The 12,893-nt window shown below is 36.7% G+C and overlaps 1 protein-coding gene across 1 annotated transcript in view; it reads right to left on the bottom strand.

Moving 5' to 3' along the window:
- SVEP1 (sushi, von Willebrand factor type A, EGF and pentraxin domain containing 1) overlaps positions 1–12,893 on the bottom strand; it is a 347,418-nt gene that overhangs the window by 87,435 nt on the left and 247,090 nt on the right. Inside the window, exons 28-34 of the mRNA XM_036739508.1 lie at positions 11,751–11,875; positions 6,618–6,741; positions 5,637–5,807; positions 4,409–4,582; positions 2,758–2,877; positions 841–1,017; positions 101–185 (exon numbers count right to left, since the gene is read on the bottom strand). Coding sequence (XP_036595403.1) covers positions 101–185; positions 841–1,017; positions 2,758–2,877; positions 4,409–4,582; positions 5,637–5,807; positions 6,618–6,741; positions 11,751–11,875 — 976 coding nt within the window. The remainder of the gene's footprint in view (positions 1–100; positions 186–840; positions 1,018–2,757; positions 2,878–4,408; positions 4,583–5,636; positions 5,808–6,617; positions 6,742–11,750; positions 11,876–12,893) is intronic.

Genomic DNA, 12,893 nt, shown 5'->3' on the forward strand with positions numbered 1-12,893 from the left:
CTTTGGAACTACACCCTTCCTTTCTGCCCAATGATCACTATCTTATGAGCACATTATAAAAAATTCTTGCAAATTGTTTTTATCACAATCAGACTCCTACCTGTAAATCACTTTATTACCATAGGTAAATGTTGATCCTTCAATACCACAGTTCTCTGGAACAACAGGCCCACCACAGGAAACGGCTTCCAGGAAATGGAAACAAAAAATACTATGTTTGTTTAGCTGGCCAAAATCATTTAAAGATAGATTAAAAAAAAACCACATTTCTTAGATATTTGGGTGTAGTACTTTTTTTTTAACCATTATATTTGTGTACATTTTGTATGTACCAGGAGTAATCAGAAAGGCCTAAGGGAAGGCCTTTAGGGAATTAAGGAGATTCTCTGTGGAGGATAAATGTGAAGCTATGGACAAGAATGGAATAGAATTAGAAGGAATAGGTGCGTTGAGATCTATACAGCTATGGAGCCAGATTGAGAATTCATTGGTGTATTTGGGAATTCAAACACATTTGCATACAGAACAACAAATTTGAAAGGATACCTTACAAATTAAAAAGCACATCTTTCATCACAACCCTGCGAGTTAGGCCAGTAGCAAGGGTATTGCTATTTCCATTTTACAGATGAGTAAACTGAGGCCCACAGAGCTGAAATGACTTGGCCCAGATCACTTATCTATTAAGCTGTAATGCAGGAACCCACTAAGAACAACAGCGATAGCAGCAGTAGCATCAAATACAAAAGATGCTGATGAAACATTTAAAGATCTAACATTATCTGTAAATGACTGCCGGTAGAATACCCAGTAAACACAAAGAATTTAATTAAGACATACCTTCACAAAATGGTATTTGGTGACTCCATTTTCCTGACTCCAAACATGTAATTTTGGTCATTCCTATCAGTTGATAGCCTTCTTCACAAGAGAAAGTAACTTCTCCACCAACAGTATAAATATCACCAGAAGAATGACCATTGTCTGTTTTGCCAGGATCCTTACATTTTATGGGTTCTTAAAAGAAAGAAATGGCTGGTTAAATAGATACATGTGTATGTGTGTGTATAATGAAAAATAGTCTTGAAAACAGGAAAAAAGAAAACCTATGAGTTTGAGAGGATATTTCATGCAGTTTGAGAATCTTGAGCATACTTTTCACAATCTGATCCAAATGCACATTCATCCACAACTAAAACCCAAGCACGGCATTTTATCTAAGTAACCACTAGTTACAGAAAGAAGCTATTAGATGGTAGACCAGATTTCAAGGCTGCAAAATCATTCTGAATTCTATAAAGGAATATTTTGCTTATCTTACAAAAAACATGATGTGCAAAACCACATATTCATTACTAATATTTATATTAATTCTACTGAAAAATTAAAACATATCTATTAATATATTAATGATTATTTTGCTAATTTAAATAAAAATTCAGTAAATAAAATAAACATGTTTGAAAAGGCCAAACTTTTAGGAACTCTGCTTTCATTAATGAAACTGATTTTGTAGGACCGATGTCCCAAAATTGCAGTGATATAATGCTGGTGAAGGGTGACTTGATATTAGGTTAATATTCACATTTGCTTCTGAGAACTAGGGTATTAAGTCCACATTTTAGGCCAAAAATCCATTTTGTTAAAATATCTTTTAAAATGGAATGCTGAGTTGTTTTTCTTAAATCTCACAAACAAAAAAAGTCTTAATTATTGTTTCTTTGTAATATCCCATCAGAGCTTTCAATATACTTTTTTTTTTAAATTTTTTTGGAGGGGGGAAGGCAGGGCAATTGGGGTTAAGTGACTTGGCCAGGGTCACACAGCTAAGTAAATGTATCAAGTGTCTGTGGCTGGATTTGAACTCAGGTCCTCTTGACTGCAGGGCCGGTTATCTACTCACTGTGCCACCTAGCTGCCCCTCAATATACTTTTTTTAAAGCAGCTATTTTTATTCCTAGCAAAACACTAAAGATAAGGAAATACACACACACACACACACACACACACACACACACACACACACACACACACGCATATATCAGGGGACAGAGAATGGACCATAATTGATTCTCTCAATACAACTAGTTCCTAGGGGAGTCAATGAGAGAAGTACAAATGCACTGAACATATAAGAAGGTTCAAAGTGGCCCTAGGTAGCTATCAAATGTACCAGTTATTAGGCAAATATAAACAACATACACTCGAGATTTTTCTTATCTTCCTCCTCCACATACAGGTATGCTTCATTAAAAAAAAATTCAACGCAATAAACCACAAATTTACAAAACAGATAAATTAGGGTGTGATTATTTATATAGCACACACTCACACACAAAAGAATTCAGCTTAGTATTAGAATTCCTCTGAAAAGTAAACTCATTTCCGGAACTTAAATGTGTATTTATTGATCATTAACTAATGGCTTATAGAAAATGTTTAGGGGCATTATCAATTCTAGGTCAGTCATAAAGGAAGGCAAGAAATCCTTAAAATTATAATGGTACGGGTAAAATGTGATTAGATTTTTAAAATATTTAATTCACTTAAATTTGCATGGAAATATCGAGTACATAAAACAGAGCATAACTGGAATGGTGCTCAAAATGTTAATGTATTTCAAATATAATCAATCTTCAAATAAAATCAATTTCAAATATATGTATATATATAAATCTCCATATACATGTATATATGTTAGCGAAAAAGGGAAGTTATATCAGGATCTTTGTTGCTACCGGTACAAATATTTATTACCTGCACATTTTTTTCCATCTCCTGTGTAGGGTGGGATGCATGTACATATATAGGATCCATTTGTATTAAGGCAGGAAGCATGCTTATCACAATCTGATCCAACTGCACATTCATCGACATCTAAAACCCAAGCACAGCATTTTATCTAAGTAATCATTCTTAGAATTAGATGCTATCAACAAATTTGCAGGAGATCCTAAAAGTCTGTTTTTGTTCTTTTTCTTACAGATAAAAAACTATATTTATCACTCTCAATTCTTTTTTAAACAATATTTTATTTTTCCCAATTACATGTAAAACAATTTTTAAAAATTAAATTATATCTTTTTTGATTTTTTTTTGGAGGGGGGAAGGCAGGGCAATTAGGGTTAAGTGACTTGCCCAAGGTCACACAGCTAACAAATGTGTCAAGTGTCTGAGGCCGGATTTGAAAGCAGGTCCTCTTAACTCCAGGGCTCATGCTCTACTCACTCCGCCTCCATGTAAAACAACTTTAAGATTCATTTATTAAAATTTTGAGTTCCAAATTTTCTCCCTCCCTTCCTTCTCTCCCCTCTCATTGTAACTCCCAATTCTTAATGATTATATAATCTGCCTTGAAATCTAAGATTTCTATCTCTTAGCAAGTATTTATGAAGTTCTGGGCACATAAATAAAGTTCAACAGTCCCTGCCCTCAAGGAGTTTATATTCTTGCAACATGCACATGACATAGGCATGTCTAAAACTCATACAAGGCAAATACATGTGTTACTGAATATCTCCAGGGAGGAGCTGCCCAAGGTAACTTTCAGGGAGAAGACCCTAGTAGCTGTGGGAGCCAGGAAAGATCTCTTGAAGATGTCTCTGGAATTGAGACTTGAAGGAAAACAGGGATTCCAAGAGGTGGGGGTGAGGAGTGAGTCCATTCCTGGCATGGAAAACAGTCAGTGCCAAGGCAGAGAGAATCTGAAAATTGGAGGGTTGTGGATGAGGAAGAGCAAGAAAAGCAATTTGATGGGACTCAAGAGCGCATCTAGGGAAGTGATATAAAATAAGGCTTGAAAGGTAGCATGAGGTTAGGATTATAAATACTTTTAAGTCCTTTAAATAGGAGTTTATATTTGATCCTAAAGGCAATAGGAAGCCATATCACTTTAGGAAAATCACTCCAGCATCAGTGTGAAGGATTATGGAAAATTTCAAATATTTTACAAATATAATGTAGCAACTATTATATTCCCATTTTAGTGATGGGTAAGTGAAGGCACAGAGATCATTAAGGATTTGCTCAATTAACCTGAGACCATGTAGTATTTGGAATGTTAGGTGATCATTAAAGATCACAAAAGATTCCAACAGAGCTGGTCACAACAATATACAAATATATTTGCGATCATTTCAAAAGTTGGGTTGAGGGAACATGGTCCAGTGAAAGAGCCTTGGCTTGGGGTCAGATGACCTGCATTCAAATCTTTACTGTTTCATTTTTATCTGGATGACTTGACCAGAACTCTTATTTTCTCCAAGTCTCAGGTTCCTTCTATAAAGTGAGGGTGTGGGACTAGAGGGTCGCTATAGTTCCTTCCAGCTCTAAATCTGCAATCTGTGGTCTACACCAAGCAAAGTACACTATTTTCAGTTTGAGTTAACACAGTCAGATTCATTTTTACCAAGGCATGAAGGTGAGATGCCATTCCAGCTTCCGTTATCTGTACAGAACATCCTTGAATCGCCCAGCAGATAATAGCCATTGTTACACTGGTAGGTGACTGTGCTGCCCGCGTAGAAGTCCTCGGCAGAGTAAAAGCCATTCTCCAAAGGTGGTGGCACTCCACAGCCAATTCCTACAACATAGCCAAGAACATAACTACACAATGAGTGAAACCAATATAATCAAAATGGACTTTGAGAAAGTTCAGAGAATTACTCTTACATAACTCACACATTAGAATTAGAATGCACACAGGTTCACACATATCTGGGACCTAAAAGAATGATTGATTTTGGATTCTGAGGCTATTGAAATTCAGAAGGCAGCCTAAACGAAAGTAAAGCATGAGGCTTAAATATCATTTAACATGAACTGTCCATATTTTCTGTTCAGGTTTTCTTTGATTTTTCATGAAATTTCATGATTTATAGAGTTTTAAATGCACTTCATGCACGAGAGTAGAAATATGGACATAGTTTAGGAAAAAGAGCCCTGGTCCCCAGGTTAGAACACTTGAGTTCCAGTGCCTGGTTCTACCAATATCTAGTTTCGTAAATCATTCCATACATGAGTCCTAGCTATATTTGCCAGTCCTCTTCTCATTCCTAGCTTTTCCCACTTCTTTCCTCTACTCCCCACATCATTAGGCCATGGGAATCACAGAATCAGCTGTTTTGTCCTTTGTTCTTGAAGAGGACCATGACATCAGGGAGGTGATGCCACGACATGCAAGTGAATTGGATTTAAGTGAGGGAGGGCTATGCAAAGTCACCAGCCTCACTTTGTCCTCCAAGAGCCATCTGGGTCCAGTGGCCAGATATGGATCAGGACAACTGGAGATGGCCAGGATGCAATGGGAAACCTTGGCCTTTTCAAGTTAAGGTCTTTACCGGGTCTCAGTTTCACTGAGGCAGCACCCATTCAGTGATTAAGACTTAACAAAAAATGAGACAAATAATGGCTTCTTTTAAAAAAAATAGATCTGGGAGGGGAAGACCCTCAGGGTTTCTGGCAAAAAACCAGAAATAATTGTTATCTACAATAACACTCTCTTTTTACAGATGAGGAAGGTGAGGTCTAATAAGGAGAAATGATTTGTCCAAGATCATCGAATGATTACAAGGGCTGTGGGGGGGTGCCTCTCTTTTTCAAGTGTCCTAACAACATCATTGACAAAGAAAGCTCACTTTCACAGTGCGGCAGTGGTTGAGTCCATTGTCCCTGATTCAGACAGTACTGAACGGCATCCCCGACTATCTGGAAACCCGCATCACAGAAAAGGCTGACTTTAGAGCCTGGTTTTAAATCTGCTGTTAAGGTCCGCAGATGAGGTACATATCCGTCTAACGATGGACAATCTGGAGACAGAATACATGTGAGCAGATAGTTTTGAGAAACATGGTTGCAGCATGAGTCCAACATATGGAGTGTTAATTGCGCATGCATATGTGAACACAACACATTCTGCTTTTATGAATATGCTAAGCTCCTTGGCCTTCCTAAAGGCATTAAATTTGGGGGAGAGGAGTAAAATTAAAACCATTTTGCTTTGACAAAGAGGTTTAGGATTATTTTGTTTTAATAAGAGGTTGAGGGAGAAAACAGTTTTAACAATACAGTTTGAGAAATATAATCCTGCACGTTAAAGAAAGTTAAAAAAAATCAAATTACCTGCACAATTCTCTATTTGAATAAGCCATCTGAATTCATTTAGCTATTCAATACAGGAAGGCTTAAATTTGTTATAAAATCTCTGGAATTTTTGGAATGGAGAAATAATCATCCCATTGTTTAAGGAGACATTGCTTAAACATTGAATTTTATGAAGAAAACGTTTGATTGTTCAGTGTTCGATCGTCTTGTTTTTTGATTATCTAGATCTTTTACTTTTCTTTTTCTCCCCCTTCATTCTCTTTTATGTTGTCAGACCTTCCATTAAAGGATGGATAGACACAAGAAGAGATGGTGAAAAATAACATAACAGGAGTTTCCGCCACTAGTCAGCAGTTCTGGCAAAAGGTTTGTTTGGGGGAAATTGTTGACTAAACTTCCATTCAAATAAAACTGAATAAAATTGATCTTCTAGGTAATTCTCTCACTACCCTCAAGAATGTAACTAGTATATTTTAAAATCTCTATAAACTAAAACATGCAAAAGAAATTCTAACCAGAACAGAATATGCTCTTGGAATCAATCTTCACTTTTCCGACAACTCCTGATAGGAAGTCCGGCCAGGCCAATACATTTCCTTTACTGAGTCCTTCTGGACAAGAGGTAGCCAAAGATTTCACCTGAAAGTTTAAGAGATATATTTAAATAGGCTCTATTTTGTGCATTCAGACCCAAATAAGGAAGATAAGAACTTGTCTTATTGAAAACTCATGGACATGTGTTCATAGGATTGGCATTATGAATAGATGGAGATACAGGTAACATACACATGAGGACCAAGAAGGATAGTTTGCCCTATACATCACCACCTCCTCCAGATTCCCTGCTGATTAAAATTCCATAATTAGAAATTTAATTCTTTGTTTTAAGGATCTGTTCAAGGCCAAAACTCAAACGTCTCTGGGAGGGGTGACCCATTAATTCATATCAGTAATTTACTCTATAGTATGAATGAGCTTTAAAAAAAAAAAGAACAGGTGTTGATAGCAGGACAAAGATGAAACATACTAGTAGCTGGAAAGAGGAAAGTAGAGTATTACTGAAGGAGGAAAAAGACTGTGATAGGGGAGGCAAAGAAAAACTGCTTTCTCACAACTGTGCCCAAGGTTGGACCCTCATTGGTGAAAATACATGATCCTAGATGTTGCAAGCTGTGTTTACTTGTTGGTTACCTTTATTATAGTTTCTGAGTGTCAAGAATCATGTCACAGAATGCCAAAGTGGAAGTTTAAAGATCATCTAATACAATTTCTCATCTTACATATGACACCTAAAGTTTTATATATATATATATATATCTTTAATTTTTACTAAGTGCTTTATATATATCATCTCATTTGATCCATACAACAATGCCATAAGGTAAGGGGTACTATTATTATCTCTATTTTACAAGTGAGAAAACTGAGGCTGTACATGGTTAAATGACTTGTTAGGGTCACACAGCTAGGGCAGAATTTGAATACAATTCTTCCTCACTCTAAGTCCATTGTTTTAGTCTTTATGCCCCTAACTGCCTCAAATGAGGATCCTGGCTGAGATCCAGAAAGAGGAAGTAACTTATCTGTAGTCATACAGCCAATCAATTCACTTCAATGTCCTCATTTATAAAGATGATTGCTAAGGTTCCCTGAAATTCTACAATCTTATAATTCAATGATGGCCAGCCAAAGGAATGGCAGGATTTAAAGAATTTCAGAGTTGGAAGGAATATCTAAGGCCACCCCATACCTACACATGAATTTCTTCTAAGGCATGTCCAATGACTAGTCATAAGCCATTTGTTTGAAAGACTTCCAGTGAGGGGAACCTAATACCAACCAAGGCACCTAATTCCATTTTCAAAAACTAATTATTAGGAAATTTTTCTTTACATAAAATCTAAATGACCTCTTTCTAACTTCAATCCATTGCTCCCAATTGGGTAGAAGTAGGGTAGAACAAAGGATATTCTGAATTCTACAGAAATAAACTTAATCTCTCTTCCATATGAACATCCTGCAGATGTTTGAAGATACTTATGTCCACTATGCCTTTGGAGAAGTCTTCTCTTCTCCAGGGTAACCAACCCCAGTTCCTTCAACTCTCCGCATGTGTTTTAGCCTTCAGAACTTCACTGTCTTATTTCCCCTTTTCTGGAACTTCTGCAACTTCCTTCCTAAAATATTGTAACCAGAATAAAATATTCCAGATGCACTTTTAGCAGAAAAGAATATAGTGTCAATATCCTCTCCTATGCTATGGGCATTATATCTCTCCTAATGCAGTCTAAGAAAGCATTAGATTTTTGGCTTCCATCTTGCATTGTTGACTGAAATTCAGCTTGAGCCTCCTAAAATCTCAGATCTTTTTGCAGTTGTTTTAAGGTCATTTTGTTCCTCCATCTTATAATTGTGAAGTTGATTATTTTTTAATTAACTAATTTAGTTTTAGTTTGCAACATTCACTTTTTGAAGTTGATTATTTAAACCCAACTATAAAACTCTCTATTTTTTTTTCTGGAGAAGGTCATACAATCATGTTGAGTCCAAAATAAATTTATATTATCTAATCTCAAATGAGTCATCACTGCAGAAAGGGAATTCTTATACTTCCTAGTTGATTCTCTATCCTAATCACCACAGTGGTTGTTCTAAATTTTCTCCTTAGCTGCCACAGCACCCTGTCCCCTACCGTCTCACCTGAGTACCTCTCCTCATACTTTACCAAGAAAAACAAGGCCCATTTGCCCTGATCTCCTTCTTCTTCTCCTCTCATTTACGCCTCCCTGACATCATCTCTCACTATCTTTTTCTTTACTCCCAGTCTCTGATGAAGATGTGGCTCTTTTCATCAAAGCCAGACCTTCTACATGGACCTTTGATCCCATTCTCATCTGACCATCCTCAGCAGCCCTAATTTAATTCCCATTCTCTAACCTTCAACTTCTCTATATATACTGGTTTCTTCCCTGTGCATCTTCCCCATCCTTAAAAAACAAAAAAACAAAAACAAAACCTTAATTAATCCTACCATCCCTGTTAGTTATCCTATTCTTCTCAGCTAAACTGCTTGAAAAAGCAGTTTAAATTTTGTGCCCCCATGTTCTCTCCTCTCACTGTCTTGTAAGCTCTCTAAAATTTGGCTTCCTGAGTCACCACTTGACTGAAACGACTTTTTCCAAAGTAACCAATGATTTCTTAATTGCCAAATCTAAAGACCTATTTTCAGTCCTCATCCTCTTTGACCTCTCTGTTGCATTTGATACACTGACTGCCTCCTCCTGGATACTCTCTATTTGGGTTTTTAATAACACCATTCTTTCTTGGTCCCACTCTTACCTATCTGACTACTACTTGGTTGGATCATCATGTCCTCTAACCATGGGTTAACCTTGGGCTCTTTCTTGGATCTTTTTCTTTTTTTTTTTGTACAGGGTGTCCCTAAAATCTGGACACATAGGCAAAAATGCATATTTTGAAATATTTGGAATATTAACAGACCTTAGCCCCCTTGACTTCTTTTTCTGGGGTATGCTACAGGAGAAGGTGTACTCAATGAAAATCACCGATGCGACACACTTGATTGAACGCATAAAGAGTGAATGTGCTAAGATTGATAGCAATGTGGAGTTATTGCATTGAGTTCACGTGAATCTGGCAAAGTGCATCAACCTTTGCATCACAAATGATGGAAATCATATTGAAGATGTTATTTGTCAATATTCCAATTAAATAAAATGTTGTTGAAAATTTCATTCATTTCATTTTCCTGAAAACATGCATTTTGCCTATGTGTCCAGACTTTAGCAACACCTTGTATATACTTAGCTACTTGGTAAACTCTGCAGCAACTATGAGTTCAATGATCATCTCTACACAGATGAAATATCTATGTATGTATATGTATGAATGTTATGTTTATATGTCCCAAGACATAGTTCTGCATTACCAATTGCTTGCAGATATTTTGAAATGGATATCTCAGAGTTATTTCAAAGCAAACATGTCTAAAAAAGAATTTATCCTCCCTCCTCCCCAAATCCCACTCATTCTGAACTCTCCTATTACTGTTGAGTTGAATCCAATCCTAATAATCCAGTTTCACAATCTTAGTGACATCCTTGATTTCTCACTCTGCCTCACCCAACACATCCAATCAGTTGCCAAATCTCACCATTTCTGTCTCTATAACATCTTATGCACACATTTTCCCCTCTACTCATACACAAAACCACCACACTAGTTCAGGTCCATATAATTTCTTGCCTAGACTATTTCAGTATCCCCCTAATGGGTCTCCCTTCCTTAAGTCTATCCTTCCTATAGCCACCAAAGTGATTGTCTTAAAGTGCAGGTCTGACATCATCACCCTTCTGCTCAGTGCCTCTCTGTTACCTTGGGATCAATATCAACTCCTTTCTTTGGCATTTAAAGTACTCCACAACCTTTTCTCTTTCCACCACCCCCTTGAATTTCACTACCCTTCATACACTCTGCTATCCCCCAATATTGGCCATACTTCCTGTTTCTCATACCAGACGCTCCACCTTGTGTCTCCATGGCTTTGTCTTGGCTGCCCCCTCTACCTGGAATCCTCTATCTCTCCTCACTTCTTTCTGTTGGGATCCCTGGTTTCCATCAAGACTCAGCTCAGGAACCACCTCCTGCTACTGCCTTCCATTTTTTCTCCTTTATATGTATAATATGGCCAATGGCCATATGGTTTGAAAATAGCTAATCAGTAGCAATAACTATGTAGCAGGTATAGATAACTGTGGAAAATATTAGCAACCATGGAATAAGTAATGTATTGAGAGTTAATAGATCAGTGTTTTAGGCCAGATTCTGCCATTAATTAGCTTTGCAATCTTGGGTTAATAATTTAACCTCTTGGGGGCTCATTAACAGTAAAGCTCATGAGGTAGGTAATACAAATATTATTGTCCTTCCTTCCTTCCTTCCTTCCTTCCTTCCTTCCTTCCTTCCTTTCTTCCTTCCTTTCTTCCTTCCTACCTTCCTTCCTTCCTTCTCTCTTTCTTTTCCTTTCCTGCCTTAACTGAGGATTAGAGTGGCTAGGTAATTTGCTAAAAGTCAAATAGCTAATAATTGCTAGAGACAAAATTAAAAACAAAATCACTGATTCCATTAGATTTAGAACTGGAAGGGACCTCAGAAGTCATCTAGCATTTTACAGATGAGGAACTGAGGCCCAAAGGGGATAAATGAGTTGTCCAATGAGTTGTCACAAGGTAGAAAAAGGCCCAACTAGAATTCAAACACAGGACTGTTGGACTGAAATACAGCACACTTCCCACAGGACTTTTCCTATCACACCACACTGCCTTTATGAGGATTTAGGTCAGATGATCTCTAAATCCCTTTCTAGTTCTGGCTATATACAATTTTTGGATACAGTGCAATTAGTAAAATGTTCATGAAACCAGAAATGAGATTTGGCCTTATAAGTTCTTCAGTATGAAATTGGTCTGTGATCACCCAGCTGGCCAGAACATGAACATGAATTTAAAGATGAATTCTGCTTCATAAGATGGCAGTGCAATGTAGTGGTACTTAGGCAATGGAAATTTCCATGACTTTTTGTTCTCTGTCGTGTCATATTCCTACCATATGGCGAAAATGAAATGCACCTGATCTGGAGCCAGGACATAGTCCCAAATGTTGAGCTGGCTTATAGAACCCACAAATGACTCAGCTGGGTTGAATCCTTCTCCCTTTTTGTCTTGCTCTTGCCCAAGGACTAGTGCACCACCTCCTAAGGTGAGAAAAAGAGAGGGGAAAGATTCTTGATAGTCTTTGAATTGTTTTGATAGGCTTTTGAAATATTTTTGAATGTTAATTAATGACAGCATAATCTATATAAACGATACGTTTTTTTTGCTTAAAAAATTCCATAAGCACAAGCCTCAGTGACACAGATTACTACCCTACTATACCTTTACATATAAATGATACCATAGAATCTTTTGACTAAAATGAATTATATTTTATTGATAAATACAATTTTGTCTGTAAAATATTTAACAAAATACCCAGAATTTTGGACATTAGTACTGACTTTATGACTCCTTGATACCAGAGAAAAGAAAAAAAAATATAGATACATTAATAAAGGAAGATTATCTTATTGAATAATTCAATTCCAGGTTGATTACTTTCTCTTAGGTACTTAGTATGTTTCAATGCTACCACTTAATTGAAGTCAATAGGAGAATTTGCTGAGTCTTGTAGAAGCCTATTTCCTTCAGGATCTCTGAAAACACTAATTAGATGGAAAAGAAGTTGAAAATTTATAGATCTATTTTCATACAGGTATGTGTGTACACGCACATATCTATACACACTAATTAGTTGGAAAAGAAATTCAAAATGTATAGATATATGTACAGATATATGTGTACACATATATGTATAAATACTAGTTAAATGGAATAGAAATTTAAAATTTATAGATACATATGTATACATGTCCGTGTATACATATATCCACCAACAATATAATCTTAATAGACAAAGTCCTCATTTTTATTTGAGACTCTGCTAAATATATTTACAAATGAACAAGGGCAAAATGGGAGGCTGCAAACTTGCTACTTAGTATATATTGTTGCACTATGATTTTAAAAGATGACCTCTCTATGCAGTGTAACCAAAATGTAGTCATGCTGGCTTGTGACATTTGTCTCATTATTCAATAGTCACACACTGCATGTGCCCCCACACCAAGCTGCAATGCCTTCCATGCTCCTCCCTGCCCAATAGCTGGTGCCTTA

The sequence above is a fragment of the Trichosurus vulpecula genome, chromosome 9 (assembly GCF_011100635.1).
Source record: "Trichosurus vulpecula isolate mTriVul1 chromosome 9, mTriVul1.pri, whole genome shotgun sequence".
NCBI lineage: Eukaryota > Metazoa > Chordata > Mammalia > Diprotodontia > Phalangeridae > Trichosurus > Trichosurus vulpecula.